General features: G+C 26.8%; 3 protein-coding genes across 3 annotated transcripts; all 3 read right to left on the reverse strand.

The window, feature by feature from the left end:
• Positions 1-5,726: 5,726 nt before the first annotated feature.
• On the reverse strand, positions 5,727-6,803 carry LOC113851170 (probable purine permease 11). The gene has a single exon (XM_027481649.1). It carries the CDS (start codon positions 6,801-6,803, stop codon positions 5,727-5,729), a length of 1,077 nt encoding a protein of 358 aa, XP_027337450.1.
• Positions 6,804-9,498: 2,695 nt separating this feature from the next.
• Positions 9,499-11,440, reverse strand: LOC113851377 (probable purine permease 11). Its single transcript, XM_027481841.1, has 2 exons — positions 11,342-11,440; positions 9,499-10,757 (listed from the first exon to the last, which is right to left on the reverse strand). The coding sequence occupies exons 1-2, from the start codon at positions 11,376-11,378 to the stop codon at positions 9,637-9,639; spliced, it is 1,158 nt and encodes a 385-aa protein (XP_027337642.1). The 5' UTR covers positions 11,379-11,440; the 3' UTR covers positions 9,499-9,636.
• Positions 11,441-14,377: 2,937 nt separating this feature from the next.
• Positions 14,378-15,312, reverse strand: LOC113851493 (vacuolar protein sorting-associated protein 55 homolog). The gene is made up of 4 exons (XM_027481990.1): positions 15,214-15,312; positions 14,886-14,925; positions 14,674-14,755; positions 14,378-14,570 (listed from the first exon to the last, which is right to left on the reverse strand). The coding sequence occupies exons 1-4, from the start codon at positions 15,310-15,312 to the stop codon at positions 14,378-14,380; spliced, it is 414 nt and encodes a 137-aa protein (XP_027337791.1).
• Between the last annotated feature and the right edge of the window lie 5,123 nt (positions 15,313-20,435).

The following is a 20,435-nucleotide window of genomic DNA, read 5'->3' on the forward strand; positions in this document are numbered from 1 at the left end:
GCTTTCACGCTTTTGAATGAACTTCCTCCGGGCGGGATATTTTTTTTTTTTTTTTTAAAGCTTTTATATATACATATATTACGAGGTTTTTTTAATATGCTTTATACATATTATTTTTTTATCAAGAGTTACAGAGTTTAATATATTAATAATATTAAATATTATCTTTTATTAAAAAAGTTATTCTATTATACTCTGTGCTAAGAAGAACTAATATTACACACACTTTAACAAAACACGTTTTCAAACTTTTAACTCAGATTTTACTCAATTATTACCCTCAACAACTCAGAAGTCTAATTTCAAAATTTTATCTATGAAAATGTCTATTTAAACATCAAAAACTTTTTTTGAGTTCACTCTACAATATCATTTATTAACGTTATGATTGATTTGCGACAAGAATTGTAATATAGTAGTGAAGGAAAAAATCAACTTTTTATAGAGAGAAGGAAAGGGAGCAAGTGGGGACCATTGAAAAAATCCTCTCATTTGCAGATCATGCACAGGAAGTATTTAGTTTTTTTTTAATTTTATGTTAAAAAAAAAGAAAGAGAGAGAGAATGAGATTTTACAAGTTCTCATACACTATATATAACTCTAAATTACTCATTACTTTTCACTATGTTTGTAGTTATTTTTCCTGTTTGAATATATAATTATTAGGAGGACTAATCAAGTTACAAATAATCAGAATATGCATTAAAATTATATTGCTTTTAAATATTTATTGCTTAAAATTCATTAATCAAAATATTCCATCCATGCTCTTGTTGGGATTAATGAAAATAATACATCTTAAAAATTTAACATTGTTTTAAGGTATGTTGAAAGAAGTCTCACATCATCTGGGATGAATAAGAGAGTGGGTAAACAAGGCTATATAATGAGCCTAAGTTCATGGTATCAAAATACTCCAATCAGAAATATTTTAAGCTTGTATTTGACTTTTCTTATACTCTTGTATTAGTATGTTGTGAGGTTTAGTTTAATTACTTGCTTTAGAGAGTGTAGGTGTAATTGAGGTAAGGAAAAATAGTTTATGCATTATAAAAATTTTCATACAATGTTATTCTCTAGTTGTCATTAGACAATGATTGTGGTTTTTTCTCCGATTATTGGAGTTTCCACATTATAATATTGTGTTATTGTTTTTATCTTATTTTTCTATTAGAAGGATAATTCTCAAGGGATAAAGGTGATGGTTCAGTAGGATATTCTTAATATGCTTTATAGTTGCAGCTTAGTCTAATCTTTCACATCAGAAAAGATTAATTCCTTGTTGGAGAATCATCCTTTGTGGTTAAACTTACAATGTTATTTGCAAGTGCTGTCAAATGTGACATAGAGAAATTTGATGGAAGGATCAATGATTACACATAGGTGTTAGCTAACACTGATGCAGGGTGTACGGTAATTGTACAGGGCATTGGTTGGCATTGATGCAAAACGTGCAATAATTGTACAGGGTGTTGGCTAACATTGATGTAGGGTGTGCAGTGAAAGAAAATTCTTTGAGTGGTTTAATTCCAAGTGAGTATAATGGTGAAGTATGATTGTCGGTATAGACAATGATTGCTGGTATAGACAATGAAAATGAAAGATGTGTCTATTTTAATCATGGTGGAGATTGTTAGGATTGATAAAAATAATATATCTTGAAAATTTCACATTGTTCAAGATATATTGGAAGAAGTCTCACATCACTTAAAATGAACAAGAGAGTGGGTAAACAAGGCTATATAATGAACCTGAGTCCATGGTATCAAGACTAGGGATAAAAATAGACTAGGCTAGGTTAGGTTTTGCATAAACAGGTCTGGCCTGATTAGTAATTTTGAAGCCTGAGTCTGACCTATCATAGACTTTTTATTAAGTCTAGCCTGACCTTTTTAAAAGCCTAATTTGGCCTATTAGCCTTTTTAACGGCCTATTTTATATTGAAACATTCAATATGTCTTTGTAAATAAGCTATTAAACTATCTAAATAGATATGTCTTTTTAAAAGTCATAAGACTTATATCTAAATAAATTATTAAAAAAAAAATTTATTCAATACTTTGAATATGTATAATAAAATTACATATTCCTATTTATTACTTTCAAACTATATAGACATATTTGAAACAACGCAATATAAATCATTATTATGTTATGCATATAAGATATGCAAAAGACTCCAGCAAATAGAACTTGACTCTAGCAAATAGGACTCTTTATCTTATAGGGTATGTAGTAGAGACCTTCTTCAACTCAACAAAAATAATTAAAGTTTTTAATTTAAGATTTTATTATTTTAAAATTTAATTAATTAATAGCATTGAAATCCATTTTTATTGACCAATTAGAATTGCTTCCTAAGATCTATAATTGTCTCAAAAGATCAAATATTCATACATTATTAGAACTTTTCTCTCTTAAAGAGTATATAGTAGAGACCTTATTTAACTCTAACAAAAAAGATTAGAGTTTTTAATTTAAGATTTTATTATTTAAAAATTTAATTGAATTAATATATTATTATATTATAATTTTTATATAAAATTATTTAATATATTATTATAAATTTTAAATAGGTTATTCTAATAGGCTTTTTTTTAAGCTCAAGCTTGACCTATTTAATTAATTAGGCTTTTTAAAAAGCTTATTAATTAAATAGGTTAGGCCAGACTAGATTTTAAAAAAGCTAGGCCATATGCTCATGTTAGACGGCCTGACCTATTTTCATCCTTAATCAAGACACTCCAATTGTGAGGTTTAATTTAATTACTTACTTACTTTAAAGATTGTGAGTATAATTGGAGTAAGGAAAAATAGTCTATACGTTATAAAAATATTCACATAATTGTCATTATACAACTATTATGGTTTTTTCTCCCGTTTTTAGAGTTTCCATGTTATATTCTTGTATTATTATTTTTATTCTCAAGGCGTAAAGGTAATGTCTCTTTTCTTTTTTATCCACCAGCTAATAAGAATTTCAAAATTCTGACAAAATTATACCAATTAAAAAATTAAGAGACTAAATTTGATGAAAAAATTACCAAAACCTGAAATTGCACATTGATTATAACACAATAATTAAAAATATACAATTAAAAATAATACTTATTAACATTTGTTTCAAATTCATGACAATAACAACTTTTTTAATTCAATAATTCCCACGTTTGTATGAAAACAAAATCAAATAAATAATTATATAATTCTTTTTGAAATATATAATAATAATAATAATAATAATAATAATAATAATAATAATAATAATAATAATAATAATAAATTAAAGACGTTTGAAAGACATAAATACAGAAATAATTAAATACTCTTGTAATAAATTTATGTGAACATTTTTTAAAAAGTAGCATGGTTTTATTTTAAATATATAAAACAAAATATTAACTTCAACCAAAATATTCAAATTGCATAATATCAATTCTGTATAAAATTCCTTTAAATATGTAAACAAAATAATGTCATTTTATTCACAAAATAATCTGAAATAAATTGATATAGTAAAAAATATTAGTTTTACGTAGTTTTATGAAAAAATCAAATGAAAATTTTGGGGACAGAATTAAGAACCGATTGAAAATTTTGATCAATATATTTAGGGCGCCAATCAGACTGGCTATTTTGTTGACTGTAGTACCTATTGACTCTTCTCATGCATTGTTTCACCCTTTTTATTTTTATTTATTTTTATCTTTTTTAATTTTGCCTTCATCAGATATTAAATATAGCTTTTGTTCGACAAAGTAAATAAAATTTTGAAAATATTCATCTGTGTAAATTTTTATAACCTATTACATTTTTCAACATGATGAGAAGTACAAAAATGAAAAATTTTAAAGAAAATGAAATTAAACATGGAGGTGCTCATTAACTTTTCGTAAAGGCAAAAAGTTAAATCTTTTTTATTTTTCTGAAAGCTTCATTTAATACACAACAAAGTCAAACATACTTAATAGATCGTATTATCTCATAAATATATTGTCAAAAACTTAATTTTTAATTATGTATGTGAAAAAATTATTAAAAAAGATAAGACTCCCTTGAATAATTTTTACTTGGTCTTTGACTATTGACTAAAAATTACGTTTAATACATAAAAAAAAACTTTATTTAACACATTTTTAAGAATATGTTTATTTAATCATTTAGATTGTATCCTTGCCGCTACATTGTTTATTTATGTTTTTCTTAAATTTAAGTACTTATTTATTTGAATTAATTATACATATTTATCTTATTATTTTACACTTTTTATTTAATTTATTTTTAAAATTTCCTTAAATTTAAATAGTTATACATTGTATGAAACACTTGTGTTAATGTATTATTGAACTCAAACAGCCCAAAAATAGTTTTCTACCGCTTCAATTAAAACTGTTCTTAAACTAAATATATAAAAAAAAGATTTCCATATTGGACAGCGATTTTCAGCCACTGATAAATAATTAACAATATCTATAATGGATAATTTTGAATTAAATTATTTTTATAATTATTTAATCCATGAAATTAGCAAATGTCGAGAGTTTTTCGACCATTAATAAATAATTAACGATATTTATAATAGATAATTCTGAATTAAATCATTTTCATAATTATTTAATCCATAGAATTAGCAAATATCGAGAAAAGGATATATATATACGGAGAGCCATGGTTTCCTATTTTTAAATTCATTATATCTTAGATTATCTAAGTTTATATGCCCCCTCAAAGATAGTAAAAGTCCCATATTATAAACTTATGTTTCAAGATAGTTACTTTAATTTACCTTAAGATTTACGATAAATACACGTAGAAAAATATAATAAGCACACCTTTTAAAATATATTTTATTAAAAAATATAGAAACTTTACGTTTTTCACTTTTTATTTAACATTTTTTATATTTTTATAATATTTAATAAATTTAACTACGAACAAAAATATATATTAAAAAGAACTGCATTTTTAGCATTTCTCCGGTATTTTAGAATTTTTTGGCTTTGTTTGTATTAAGTTGTCTGATCGTTTAAAGATTGCTCGTAAAATTTTATTTTAAAATCTTAAACTTTTTTAAATATTTTTTTTAAGATATAATTATAGGAAATATTTTTTTCAAAAACATTAAATGGCCACATTAAAATTAAAATTTGCAATGATGGTTACAGTACATATAAAATCACTTTAATTAATTATCGAGTCTTCAAAAATTATTTTCACGGGATAAATGAATTTTGAAAAGTTTGGACAAACCATTTATTCTATTACAGTATTAAATTTAAAGTGAAACTTTATTTTTAAGGGTGGAAATAACATAAAACAAATTCTCTACTATAATTGATTAATGTATCACAAATTTGTAAAAATATTTTCTATTTTTAGAAAAATGTTATAATGTTTTTAGTTTAACGTTTTTTAAAAAGTTAATAAAGTAGAAATAATATTTTGTTGTTGTTGTTTTAGTGATTTATATCAAAACATTGAACACAAAAAATTAAATGATATGTTTATAATGATTTGTGAAAAAAAAAGAAAGAAGAAAATCAACCTAAAACCTATCCTTATGCTCTGAATTACCTTTGATAATAATACGAAGTTATGTTGGGATACTAAAAAAGATACAAGGCATAAATCACAACGGCAACATCATCCTTGTCTAAGCTCTAGTCTTGACTCAATTACTAGACAGATTTGAACATAATTTAATTTTATGTCCATTAATTGCATGATCAAATTTCTAGCTCTCCCTTTGAAACCTCAATGTCATAACTTTTTTGCTTGACTTTTTGGTCATCTAGATAATGTTGATACATATAGGACAGAAAGCCCCATACAGCTAACAACAAGGCTATAACCTTCACCCCTTTGATTTTGTCATGAAAGACCATGACTGCAAGAATTGGTGTTATGGGCAATTCTAGGGTGCCTATTACAATTGAGAATAATGAAGATACCTCAAAAATCAACCCTAACATACCAATAGAGGATATTTGCCATGTCACAGCAATCCAAAGTAGAGTCATTACATATGACATCCTACCCTTTTCATATTCCTTCATCTCCTTATCCAAAAACTTCCATTCTCCACTCACAAACAATCCCACAATGCAAGCACATGTGGCAATCAAGGATGGGTACAATTGCATGTCCAACACAGCAGAAAAAGTTTCTCTCTTTATAATTTTCTTAAAACAAAGTTGCACAAGAGAGAGATGTAAAGAAAACGTGGCAGATGCAGCAAGGGTGAAGAAGAATCCAATTATAAGCTTTCCTTTGGGAATACCCTTTGTGTCTTCAGAGTCATCATATATTGCAAGCAGGGAAACTGAAATGGTAAGGAGGACTATTGAATTGAGTATGAAAAATGTGAGCTTTTGAGAATTCAGGAAGAAAGAGAACAAAGCATTGAAGGCTAATTGGGTTGCACATATTATAGAATAGGTTGAAAGAGGGAGATATACTAGTCCATAGGAATACATCAAGTCATTCCCTGTCATAAGTAAGCCAAAAGCTAGGTACAAGGAAAATATGATGGGGAGTTTTGGTTTGGTTTTGGAGGAATCATTATTGGCCATGTTTTCTAATTTGGCTTGCGATGGTAAGTACAAAAGGAGTGGAAGTAGTAAAGGGAATCCAGCTGATTGAACAAATGTTGCTATCCATTTGCTATTGCCACCTTTGTTAAAATATAACCTTCCCAATAGAGTGGCTGTAGATTGGCCAGCCAGAAGAAAGATTGTGTAAAGGAATACATTCAACCACCGTTTGTATTCTCTGAGTCTTGGATGTTGTTGAATATTAGTCATGTTTGTATGCAAGTTATTCTGCACTTTGCAGTGTTCTAACTCTAAGAAATACATAAAAGAAATTTACATAATTATGTTCATTTCTTTCCTACATTCTTCGGAATTGATTACACTTCAAGTCTTGAGAGGAATGTTGGAGATAACTTTTTGGCTTTTTCACCACGATAATGCAATTTTAAAAGTTATTTAAATATTAATTTTTTTTCTTATTTTGATTAAAACTTGAATTTAAATAATTTTTTTAATGTTAAACTTTGATTAAAGTGAAAGAAAAACAAAATTTTAGATTTTGAATTCACACTTCAGTGAGAGAAAAATTAAAATGTAAACTTTAATTTCAAATCTATGTTAAAGAAAAGAATATTAAATTTAAATTTAAACTTAAAGAACATGGAAAAGAAACTAAAATTGAAATTTTAATTTTAAATTTTGGTCAAATGAGAAAAAAATTTAAATTTACATTTAAAATTCAAACTTTAATATTAAAAAGAATATGTGACGTGTTAATTTTTAATATGTAGAAAAAATAAATTTTAAATGCTGGTGTGTCACTTACTTAATACTTTTTAACGTTATTAAATTCACTTATTTTAGTAATTAGATTTAAAATCACATTATTTTAGTAAATAATTTTTTAAATTATATTATTGTGATTAAATAGCTCCTACTTCTTACTTAAGGTTACGGAAGAGGTTGCTCCAAATATTTGAATACTAATTAATAGAATTCGGCTGAGTTGAATTATTAAATCATTATTTAGGCCATTAATTTATTATATAATCGTTTACACTTATACTTGGTTTTCTTTATTTACATATCCATTGACTCTTTTGTTCCTCAATCATTATTTCACTATTTTTCTTTTATGAAAATAAATTTTTGGTTTTCATGAAAAGTTATGCAATGAATCGGTCCTCAACTAAAAAAAGTTATATTTTATCCAATATTATGATGTGTTATTTTTTAACTTCTCATTGTATAAATAAAAAAAAATCAAAATATTCATCTGTGGAATTTTTTTGTTGGTCAGAACTTTGAAATACTTATTTGATTTAACCAATGGACAGTAAAAAGTTCCTAGCCAAATATTTATTAAAAGAACTGAAATTAGATAGGATATATTCAACAACTTTTCATAGATTTTTTTTCCAACAAAAGTGTCTTTAACATTTTTTATTAAGTTTAATTTTAATACACCCTTAATATAAAAACTTTACACGGTTAATTAATTAAAATGCATAATCAATGTGACTTTTAAATTAATTACTATAAAAATTAATGATATTTCCTAATATAATAATTTATTATTGGATGATAGTACAAAATATATTTACACTCTCAGTGCATTTTTAATTAATTTTTTTACTATATTTAAAAAATATTTAAAAAATCTGTAAAAGATAAAAAGATAGTTATTTCATCAAATTAAATGAATCTAAACAACTTAGTTCTAGTATGTTGGTAACCTGTGTTTTTATTTCCAAAATATTCACTTTTATAAAAATAAATACCAATCATTATTCTTCATTTAAAACAAAAATAAAAATATTTATTAAGAATTTATTATATTTAAAACATAAAAATTAGTTAATACTTATTTTTACATAATTTTAAACAGTTAATAAAACATATTAAATACTCTTAAAATTATTTTGTGCAAAAATTATTTTAAAAAATAAAGATAAATCTGAAAGAAAATATTAATAGTTAATTTTGAATAAGTTAAATATTATTTGAATTAAATTTTCATAAGTTAACTTTTCATAAATACAAAATCCTTTATTTTTTCAATAAATAATTTTACTAGCTTATTAATTTAAAAATAAATTGTAAACTTGTTTCACTGAACACACTCTCTATGAGCTGCTATTTCCATGGATTCTTCAACTCTTAATGCAATATTTCACGTATAAGTTTTGTAGTTTTCTTATTCTTCAATGAAAAGTTGTTAAATATGTGCATATTTAATTTTATATTTTCAATAAATATTTGCCTGCGTAGTTTATTTATTATGTATTTGTTAAATGAAATAACTTTCCAAACAATATTCAGCCCTGTAATTTTCATTGCTCTTTCTTTTTTTTGAAAAAAAAATATTTAATTCAACCAATGCACAAAGAAAAAGTTCACTACTGAATTTGTTAAAAATAATAAAATTAGGTAATCAATGGCTTTTTCTTAGTGCCTATGAGTGTGATAGAAAATATTAAAAAAATGTTAATAAATCTCTCTTTCGTATTCTTTTTAAACTATTTTCGTTAAGTATAAAAATCTAAACAATATAATTTTGAATTAAATTACATTCATATATACTTATTAAATAAGCATTTCTTTAAAAAAAAAAAAAAGGTAACATTTACGTAATCTTTTCCTAAAAATACTTTTCAATTATTAAGTATTATAGATCATTTCTTAGATGTAGTGAATTCCCACTGTATATATACTCACTTGCTTTTATAAACTGTTTACATTTTTTCTTTATTTATTAATATATTTAACATTTACACTAATTTATCATCATTGTCGTATTACTAGTATTACTGATCTTTAACTTTTTCAAAAATTAATAAAAAACAATTATAATAAATTTAAATAAAAATATTATATTCAAATTTTGATACTAATTCTCTTATTATCCAAATAAAAATATATATTAAAATATAAAGATATGTAATTAAATTTTAATATTAAGACAACCATATAATATGCATATCAAATATTCTGTTACAATTCACAAAATTGTAAGCATCATCACCCTTGTCCAGGCCCTCGTCTCACAAAATTCAACTTCAAAAGAGATCGCTATAACATCATCAAAAATTGGTCCATCCCATTAGCAAATTTCTACCTCACCTTTTGAAACATCAAGACCATCACTTCTATCTGCCTTGGCTTTTTTATCATCAAGATAATGTTGATAGAGATAGGAAACAAAGCCCCACACTGCTAATAGCAAGGCTATAAACTTGACCCCATTAATCTTGTCATGAAAGAACACAACTGCAAGAATGGGAACAATGGGCAAAGCCAGGGTACCTATTACATTTGAGAATAATGAAGATACCTCAACAATCAACCCTAGCATACCAATAGAGGATATTTGCCATGTCACAGCAGTCCAAAGTAGAGTCATTATATATGACACCCTACCCTTTACATATTCCTTCATTTCCTTGTCCAAAGTTTTCCATTCTCCACTTGCAAACAATCCCACAACACAAGCACAAGTAGCAATGAATGATGGATACAATTGCATGTCCAACACAGCAGAAAAGGTTTCTCTTTTTATAACTTTCTCAAAAGAAAGTTGCACAAGAGAGAGATACAAAGAAAATGTAGCAGATGCACCAAGGGTGCAGAAAAATCCAATTATATGCTTTTCTTTGGAAAGACCCGTTGGGCCCTCAGACTCAGCATGAACTGCAAGCAAGGAAGCTGATATGGTAAGGAGGACTACGGAATTGAATATGAATGCTGTGAACTTCTGGGAATTGAAGAAAAAAGAGAATAATGCATTGAAGCCTAATTGGGTTGCACATAGTAGAGAATAGGTGGAAAGTGGTAGATATAGTAGTCCATAAGAATACATCAAGTTGTCCCCTGTCAAAAGTAAGCCAAAAGCTATGTAGAGGGAAACAAGAGTGAAAAATTTTGGTTTGGTTTTGGAGAAATCATTATGGGGGTCATTAGTAAATTTGGCATGTGTTTGTGTTGGGAAGTAAAAAAGGAGTGGAATTAGTACAGGGAATCCAGCTGATTGAACAAATGTTGCCATCCATTTGCTATTGCCACCATTATCAAAATATAACCTTCCCAAAAGAGTGGCTGCAGATTGACCTACCAGAAAAAAGATTATGTAGAGGGACACACGAAACCACCATTTGTATTTTCTGAATCTTGGATGTTGAGGTTGGTGAGTCACACGTGTGGGTCTTTGAGACACTTTTCTGTCATCTGCTAAATACATAAATAGAAACTGATATTAATTCTATGACTCTTTCTAACTCAATTAGAACTAATTTAAAGTAAAGTTGGATGCCAGAGATAGATTTTTTCGCCAAGAGGTTCCTCCATATTATTGTTCTAAATAATAAAATTATTTCTTTGTATTGAAATTGGCATAAAAGACATGAGATCTGAAATAAACAATCTCTAACATTTTGAAAGTTACATCCGCTAGATATTGAAATGGGACACGACCATATTATTAGCCAATTGCTAGTAACATTTCTCTAGGGCTTAGTAAGAGGTGGATCGGCAAAACACAGTGAGCCTCATCTCATCATCATATACCCTTTTTCCAATAATAGCTAACAATAACAAAGAATCCTACTAAGAAGAACATAGCGGTTCTCACGCACAAGGCAAAAGGACGAGGATTTTTAGGAAACAGTAAGAATTATGTTCCTTTTGTTGTTGTCTATTTATGTTTCAAGAATAACCAAGCAAGTTCCAAGTCCAAAAAATTGGTGATATATATATATATATATATATATTTAAAAAAAATTAAGAAGCGAGTGTGATATTGAGAAGCTAACCTGTATTATGTAGGTGCTGCTCTTGAGCTATCTCCATTAAAAAAGAGTAAGGAGTATGATTGGGATAACATCAAGATTTAAAGAGCATATCTGCGCAGCCGAATTTGAAGTTCCTTTATATGAAGAGTGAACATAGAAGTCATTTTACAGCCGACAAAATAAACTTTTTTCTATTTTTTGGTCATGATGAAATAAAAGTTTTGACTTCATTAACTTCATGGTTGGACTTATGTGGCTCACATTATACACTTATTTGGAAGTTTTGCCTTGGAAATTACAGTAAAATTCATACATTTTTAGTAATTTAACCATAATGCCGTTGCGTGCCCAACGTTCTTTCTCTTAATTTGTTGCTGCCACGCAAATTCGTTGTCTGATTCGTTTGTATCGTATGTTCTCAATGACATTGCCCTTTGCATTGTGATACGCATTATGGATTAATTTGAAGAAATATTGTTTTATTTCCAAGATATAAAGAAAATCATATATTATTATTATGTTTATTATTATTATGTTAATATTCATTTTATTTTTTGAAACTGTAAGCATTGATTATTTAGTCTTTTTAACTTTATGAAACTTTATTTTATTTTTAATATTTTAAAAATTATTCACTCTCGTCATTTTTTTATTTCATCTTTTATTTTCATTTTATACAAAAGGTTTAAAATAAAATTATTTTATACCATAAGAATTAAAATATATTTTTTTTGGTAAAATCAAGAGTTAAAATAATTAGGCGAGGATTAAAAATGAATATTTACTATTATTGTTCCGGATAAAATACGTCAAGACCCAATCACCCAAGCGCTACTGGTTTGTCCAACATGATTTGGATTGAGGATACAACTTAGGCCCAATATACTAATAAGTTTTGGGAAATTTTCTATTTACACTGCAATTTCTTTTTAAACACATCACCCCCTCTTTTTGTATTTTTCAGAAATACGATTTTCACTGTATTAATTACTTTCCAGAATTAAATTTCAAAAAATATTTTTGAAAATTATTTTCTGAAAGGGTGGTGTAGAAAGAAAATTTCTAAGTTTGGATTACACAAACACTGAACATACTAGAATTAGAAGATCCCAACATCTATCTACCCTTCTTATACTAGGGATTCCAAAATATAGTAAAGGATTATAATACAGTCCAATAAATTTAGCTTAATGATACAATTAAGTAAAATTTTACACTATCGTCAATTAAGGATTCAAAAGGAAATAATTGTTGTTCCAACAAAAATTACAAAACATATACTAAATACGTTATTAATCTGAGAATCTTGACCATGAATTTATAATTTGGGGACAATGCTTTAAAATTTTCAGTTTTCTGTATGATCCGGTTTAAAATTTTGCCTTGTTCAAAATTAGTTTTCATCCGTAATAAAATGAAGGATTTTTTTTTATCGACGTCCGTTTTAAAGATTAATTTTAAGAGATTTATAGTGAAAATTTTATTAAAAAACCTACGTACAGTAGAAATATAAAAGTGTTATATTTTATTTTTTTAATAAAATAATTTACTTTTAGTTACTGATATTAATAAAACTATAAAATAAAAGTATCATAAACGTATTGTTTTAAATAACTGTGCTGTTTATAGGAATGAAAATAAGTTAAGTCATTACTGATTTGAATACACAACTTAATTAAGTGTTTATATATTGATTTTTTAAAGAATAGCTTATATTATAAATTTAATCATAAAAATTACTAAAATAAACTTAAAATGATTTATTTTAATAAGTTATATGAAGTTTATATATAAAAAAAAAATCCTAAATATCATAAACTATTTTCATAACAAACTCTTTTAAACAGATTCTTAATTTATATCAAATTTAGATTACACTGGACCTATCACTGAATAAATCATGTTAAAACTTTTTAAAATTGTGTTTTGTTAAAAATCTTAGCTTTATGGCCATCCAAAACAAAGTTTGAACCATAACAAGTTAGTCCATTAAAAACATATAACATTAACATTTTATTATAGTTTATATTGGTGTTGTTATTATATTTTGATATTATATATGTTTATTTTATTTAAAATATTAAATTTATTGATCTACATGTAAATATAAGTACATTAACTAAGTTCCTGTTTTAGTTTTAAGTAAAATAGAATTGATTTTGAAGAAATTAATTTTAAATTGTTGAACATGATATATATATATATATATATATATATATGTGTGTGTGTGTGTGTGTTTAGAAAGTATGATAATTAGATTTCTAATTGGTTTCCAAATAAGCATTAAGAGTAGGTACTTTTAACTTATATAAAAGTATCATTAAAAAGTAGATTTTTAAATATTGTTTATTTTCACGTTAACAATAAAGATTAATATAAAATATTTTTTCCCTTTTGAAATGCCTCCATTAACAGATTGTCACATTTTCGTGTGTCTGTTTTAATCACAAATTTGAATTTGAAGGATTTTTTCAATGCTTAACTAGACATATTTTAAATAGACTTACAAGTTTAAAAACTTAAAGCCAACTCATATTAAATAAATATATCAAGTTTAGTCAAATAAAGTTTACAATACTTAACGTTATCTAATCTTTATCTCCTTCTACTTATCCATGTGGCAAACTATAAATTAAACAAATGTCATTTTACTTTCATACAATTCGAAAAAGAAGTTTTATTGGTAAAACTAGCTTGTACAATTTTTTATGTAACAATAAAAAAAATAGAAAGAGAAAAATTGTAGGATAAAACATTGTTGCTATTTTAAGTTATAATAATAAATAGAAAGTTTACTTTTAAGGTAGTTTTGGTGCCTTGTACAAGATTTTCATTGCAGCATGAACAACTAACCGAGTCTTCTACATAACATATCCATGAGTGAAAACGGAAAATTCAGCAGTATCTCAGAGAAAAAAGATGCATATAATAAAAGATAAAAGCTTAAACACAATGATAAGATGCAAGCAAGATGCCTCATTCTTCAACCTACATTAAATCATCTTACTCCTCTATATATAAAAGTACATTAAATTCCTATATAGATTTGGATGCATCTCAAAGTATACTGTAATCATCTTCGCCATTCATCCGAATGTAACACATCATGGCTAATACAAACACAAAGAAGGAAGAGAATTCCATAGCAAGGGCTCCCCAACCAATAACTCCAGAATGCTTTAAAATGGTTGGAATGGCAATGCTTCCAACAGCTGAAGCTCCAGTTAAGAACTTGGTTGCATTCACCCACCTCCATCATTCATCACACCATAAAATAAAATTGAATGACTAAAACTTCAGATCTTTTTTACCTTTTGGTTAATTATTTGTTCAGTGGAAAGTTGAAGATTTACCTGCTATCTGATTCAGAAAATAAAGAACTTTCAGATCCCGCAAAGAACAGCAAAGGCATTGGAAGAAGAACATATGTTATGGCTGCAAGAGGAAAAAAGAAAGATGTAATAGCAGGAGGAGTTTTTTCTCCTTTCACATAAGAATCCTATATATATATATATATATATATATAAAACATATTAGAATCAGATTCAATGATACTTTATCTCACCGGTTATCATTGGCCACCAATTATTATACAAGGCACATGCCTGCCACATAGAACAGATACAAGTTAGTAATAAGTAAATTTTTTATTAAGTTTCAGTCTTTAAAATTGAGTTTTTAAGCTTGTAATAAGTTTTATTAAGAAAAAATACATAGTTATATTAAAGTTATAAAAGTTAATAAATGTTTGTTTTTATAATAAAATGTTACTATTATGAGGTGTTGAAATTCAATTTTTACAACTAAGATTAACAGATTTATTTTTTATTAATAAGATGTCTCTAGTGACATTAATACATACCAACAAGGAGAAAAAAAAAAGAAATACTGACCAAAATTTGCAAGACGACTCCTCCGGAGACCAAAATTGCCAGAAGGACAAGTTTCCCTGTGTTTAAGCAGTAACGAAAATATCCTGGTAACTCTGCCATCTCCAATTCACCTCATTCTATGAAAATGAATAGCTGGAGTAAAACATAATAACATGATGCTATGAGAGAATTAGATAAGAAGAAAATGCTAAATGAACAAGCAATTCTAACGAATACATAAACGGTCATAGTTGACATTTGACAACAAACAGCACTTTGTCTATTATGAAAATGTGATACATCTCAACTCAAATATGTATTACACGCTACCTGTAATTAATGATGTCAAATAAAGAATGAAAATCTCAGTTTTTGAGAACCAGCGCAAGTAATCAATCCTAAATTCCCAACTTGGTTTAAAGCTTATCTATCATCCTATAGTCTCCCCTAAACAATAAACAACTAAGCCCTAAGAAGCGAATCCAGTAGAATAAGTGAAGAGATATTGAAAAAGTGAGCAACAAAATGGAACAAAAAATGGGATAACTTAACAGACAGAACAGAAAAATGTTGGAGGGCATGTACTACAAAGATATTGACAACGAGACAACTTGAAAATTTGGTGTCTGAAATGTAAATCTAAATCTAAATCCTATGTATTTTGGGTTAGACAACAGCTAAGGTTTTGAAACTCGGATACAACCACTTTATCAGCATGCACCTACCAGTCAGATTCGGTTACACAGTGCCATTAATAATTTTATTTGTTCATCACATATAAAATAATTTTCATTTATCATCAATGAGGTAGTAATACTATATTAGTATATTAAGAATAAAAAGGCATTCAAAATGAAGTATTAAAATAGTAATTTACCAGCATTGTTCTTAAAACATAAAAGAAAAGAAGTAGCAGTATTCGTAAGATAGAATATAAAAGCACCAGAAGAAATAACTCATAGGCTCAGTTTAGATATATTCTGTAATAAGTATATATTCATAGAAATTAAAAATTAAATAGTAAAATAAATTCAAAAAATTATATATTAAAATTATTTTATACGTTTGTATTTTATTATAAGCTCTCTTATTTTAATTTATAAAATTTAAGGAGTATAAATTACTTTTAGCTCATGAAAAAATTTATTTATTTATTATATTAATTTTCTCTTATAATTATTTATTTTAAAACTTACCTAAACTGTACCATATGATAGGTTTCGCAATATTTTTTTTCTTAACTAACATTTTGGTCTTAAAAAATATAATTTTGATTTATCTCTTTATTGTGAATTTTTTTCATATAAAATATTTTTTGTTGTTAAATAATTCTTCGGTTAATCTTTTGCTTAAAAATTGTTGACGCTTTGACTAATGGGTTACTTGGAATAAACGTGTGTTATTTTTATCGAAACTTCTTTCTTAGATTTGTCTAGTTCTTCAAGTTGGGGTTACAATAGTGTCATAATTTTCTGTGCTGCTTATCGTATTGCCACTGTTTTCCATATTCTGTAATGTTGCTGTCAGTAATAAGATAAAATCGAATCTTTTCTTTATCTGTTTGGGTTTATGTTGGGACTTGGGAGAGATACGACAGCCCTATTTAACCTGATTTTGTGCAACTATGCTCCATCAAACTTGTTCTCAAAGATTGTTTGGGATCGTTCCATTCGTTTTTTGGATGCAGCTTTTCGGGGATATTATATCAGTCTTGTAATCAGATACCTACGGCTTAATACTTTAAATAACGCTTTTTAAATTACTAATTATTAAAATAAAATAAAAAAATAACTAATTTTCTGTTTAGAATAAATTTTTATTAAGTCAGCTTATATTTCACGTAAAAGTTAAACAAATTTTTTTAAATTTTTTTTTAATTCATCTAAAAGAAGAACAAGATTCTCCAAAAAAGCACACGTATCAATAATTTTATATAAAATAAAGATAAAATGTATTAATTTAGTTTATTAAACATAAAAAAAAAATTATATTTAATAAAGACAAAATTGTATGACGATGACAAATGTTCACATCTTGTTAAATTTTTCTTCATTTAACAACAATAAAAAATTAAAATGCCTACACATAATGGAAAAGACAGTTCTTGATTGATATATCCATAATGCAAAGGATAAAAAAGTGGTTGATCAAAAGTCTTCAACCACATCACGTCCTTTCATACGGGGGGGGAGGGGCTTAAAGCCCAAACAACTAAGGCAAGGGCTTTAGGCCCCCAAATTTTTTTTAGTTTAATATATTTTTAAAAAATTTAAAAAAATAATATTTAATAAGTTGTAACTCTTAATCAATAGATAATAATTTTTTTTAATTTATTTTTAAAAAAATAATTGAATAGCAAAAAAAAACTAAATAATTTTTTACTTTTTATTTAATTGTTACTTTTTTCTTCTTTTTTTCTCTAACTATTTTTTTTGTTTTTTTTTTCAATTTTGCTTCAATTTGTATTTTTCTTACTATAATAATAGCTTGAAGTGGAATAAAAAGAGAATATTCATAGTGCAAGTGGATGAGAAAGTAAAGTCTTTTATTTTTCTAATGTAAAGGCACTCGTACGAAGCCTTCCATTTTTTCAAGGTAGAGGTACTGCTTCCCTCCATGACTCAGCCTCCATTATCCACACTTATCAAACAATATTTTACATTTTTTCTGCAAAGCTGTCACTTCTAGAGGTGCAAAAACTGCAAGTGTCAAGTTTATTTTCTTGACAATCAGATTTTATTGTTTTAATCTAGTCTTATTTTATATATTTATATTTCATACATGCAGATATTTTTTGAATGAACAAGATAACAATAAAGATATAGGTGAAAACAACAGTAGAGAAATAGTTAATGAAAAAGATAATTTTGATTCTAAAACTCATGATAACGAGGAGAAATAATTTTAAAGTCACTAGATAGTATAATTTGAAAAGAAAAAATACCTAAACCTTGAAAAATATTTGAAACATGATAATTTCTTAAATATTGATGGATTAAATTTATTTTCAGAATTAAATATCTTAAAAGAAATTATAAAATTGAAAAATGATAAACAAATCGACATTCTCAATTATATAAAAAGAATAATTTTTTTTCCAAATACATATATAGCTTACAAAATAATGTTAACAGTTCCAATATCAGTTGCTTCGGATGAAAGAAGTTTTTCAAAATTAAAATTAATAAAAACTTATTTAAGATTAGTAATATCTCAATAAAGATTAAACGAATTAGCTTTATTATCTATTAAAAAAATATTAAATAAAATTAATTACGACAATTTTATAAATAATTTTGTATCACAAAAAGTTTAAAAATAAATTTTAAATAAAATAATAATTTTTAAAAAATTTATTTTATTAATAAAAAAAACCTATTTTTAAAATTTACTTTAGCCCTAAAAACTCTCAAGCTGCCACTGGTTACTTGGACTAAGCTTTGTGCTGCAAACATTGGAAGGTTACAAAAGTGATAGTAAAATCATCAATGAATGCAGGTGTCAATGAAATTAACACTATTAATTAAGATTTTTACCACTTGCTTGAAAATTATGTACATTCTATTATTGGTGTTAAGAATCAACAATAATTGACAAGAAAAAGGCAATAACGTAATATCAGAATATATGCGTTTGATGAATGATAAAGAATATGCATTATGTCATTATCAGTTCTAGTCTCTTCAATTTAGGTTTCAATCTCAGACAGCAGCAAGTAGTGACTGACGCTAAAAATGTTATAGTAAGATAGCACATGGCAGGATAATTGCTATTTAAAATTTTATATACAGATTAAATAATTTATACTATATATAAATGCTAAATGATTTAAAAGAAAAATTAAAAATTCATGAGATATTCATTATTAAAAATAAAAAGCCGCAACTCTTAAATAAAACATACAAGTAAATAAATAACAATAAAAGAAAAAAAGAGCCCAAAACAGTGCATCCACTAAGGAAGCCGTTTATAACTGCTCCACTATTCAAATTATACAATGCAGCTCCGCTTTGCTGCTATTAATAACTATGCCATATCTTAGAAATGACTTTAGTTGCGGAGAGAATTAGCCTGTAGAATCAATGTAAGAAAGGAAGAGATACCACACTCCACGCATTTGAAATATGACTTCAGTTTCTGAGTTAAGTGGCTGGTAGGGACTTTGGAAGCCAAGATAAACAATAATCAAAGAAATCAAGAACCATTATACGTGCTCCCTGAAGAGAGTTGCTGTAGACATTTCTCAGATAATGGACTGGCAAGCATGAGATCCGAGATCTTCTCAAAACATCACCAAAAATCACTTGATGTTCCCTTTTTATTTACATTAAATTAGCACAAGAATTTTATAATAGACGATTTGAGAATGCTCTTATCTATGACATAACACAAATAAATACCGGAAAACAATTCACAATCAAACATCGGGAAGTCGTAAACAAGCAATCTGACCAAGTGTGCTCTCTTAGACATTAACTAACCATTTCTGTCTATAGTTTATGATGAATTGATGGTAAGAAAAAACTCCAGTGAAAAATGGTCATTGCTCAACAAATGCAATCTCTCAAAGCTTACAAAAGCTTTGTGGACCATTAATGGGTAGGAGAAAAACAATGAAATAGAACAAGGAAGTTATAAAAAGCCTGTGAAATGTGAAGTGTATCTATAGAACCGATCTACAATTCTGTTTAAAAGAGAGTTATTGCATGAAGTTATCCACAATAATATTAAAAAAAATGCACATGTATGACCAAGACAATCATAAAAGCTTATGTTCTATTTGTCAAGAAATATGTTCAGAAAGGTAACTTTAATAGTAAGACATAGGTGAGCACTATTTTATAAGTCAAGAGAAAAGGACTCACTGAGCAGGAAATTTGCTGTCTGAGTGAGCTTCAACCCGCAGCCACCAAAGCATAACATGGCGTCCACAACTCCAACCGGTTCTACCACAGAGGTGTCTCTAAGCAGAGACAATGAACTCTATATCCTCCCCATCCCCATCCAATGCTTCAAAATCTTTAATCCAGTCAGGCTTGTCGTCAAGATCCTTCCAAAGCAAACTGGAATTCAACACAAACCCAGCCTCTAACTTTCTCGAAGCACAGGAGCCGGGTCATCTATGTAAACTGCATTTCTTCCTTTGTATTGTAACGAATTAAAGGTATGCCACCCAACCAAACTATTGGTCACATTACAAGCAGGACCTTGCCCAGGCATTGGTGGGTCCTCTTCCTCAGAGT

Source organism: Abrus precatorius, unplaced genomic scaffold (assembly GCF_003935025.1).
Source record: "Abrus precatorius isolate BTA unplaced genomic scaffold, Abrus_2018 Scaffold9, whole genome shotgun sequence".
Taxonomy (NCBI): Eukaryota; Viridiplantae; Streptophyta; class Magnoliopsida; order Fabales; family Fabaceae; genus Abrus; species Abrus precatorius.

What these genes read in the sequence shown, in the direction of transcription:
- LOC113851170 (XM_027481649.1), bottom strand. Translation starts at nt 6,803, where the DNA reads ATGACTAATATTCAACAACATCCAAGACTCAGAGAATACAAACGGTGG.
- LOC113851377 (XM_027481841.1), bottom strand. Translation starts at nt 11,378, where the DNA reads ATGGAGATAGCTCAAGAGCAGCACCTACATAATACAG. An exon ending in GCAGCACCTACATAATACAG is followed by an intron (nt 10,758 to 11,341) that starts GTTAGCTTCTCA and finishes TGTATTTAGCAG; the next exon opens with ATGACAGAAAAGTGTCTCAA.
- LOC113851493 (XM_027481990.1), bottom strand. Translation starts at nt 15,312, where the DNA reads ATGGCAGAGTTACCAGGATATTTTCGTTACTGCTTAAACACAGGGAAA. An exon ending in GAGTCGTCTTGCAAATTTTG is followed by an intron (nt 14,926 to 15,213) that starts GTCAGTATTTCT and finishes TCTATGTGGCAG; the next exon opens with GCATGTGCCTTGTATAATAA. An exon ending in TTGGTGGCCAATGATAACCG is followed by an intron (nt 14,756 to 14,885) that starts GTGAGATAAAGT and finishes TTCCTCTTGCAG; the next exon opens with CCATAACATATGTTCTTCTT.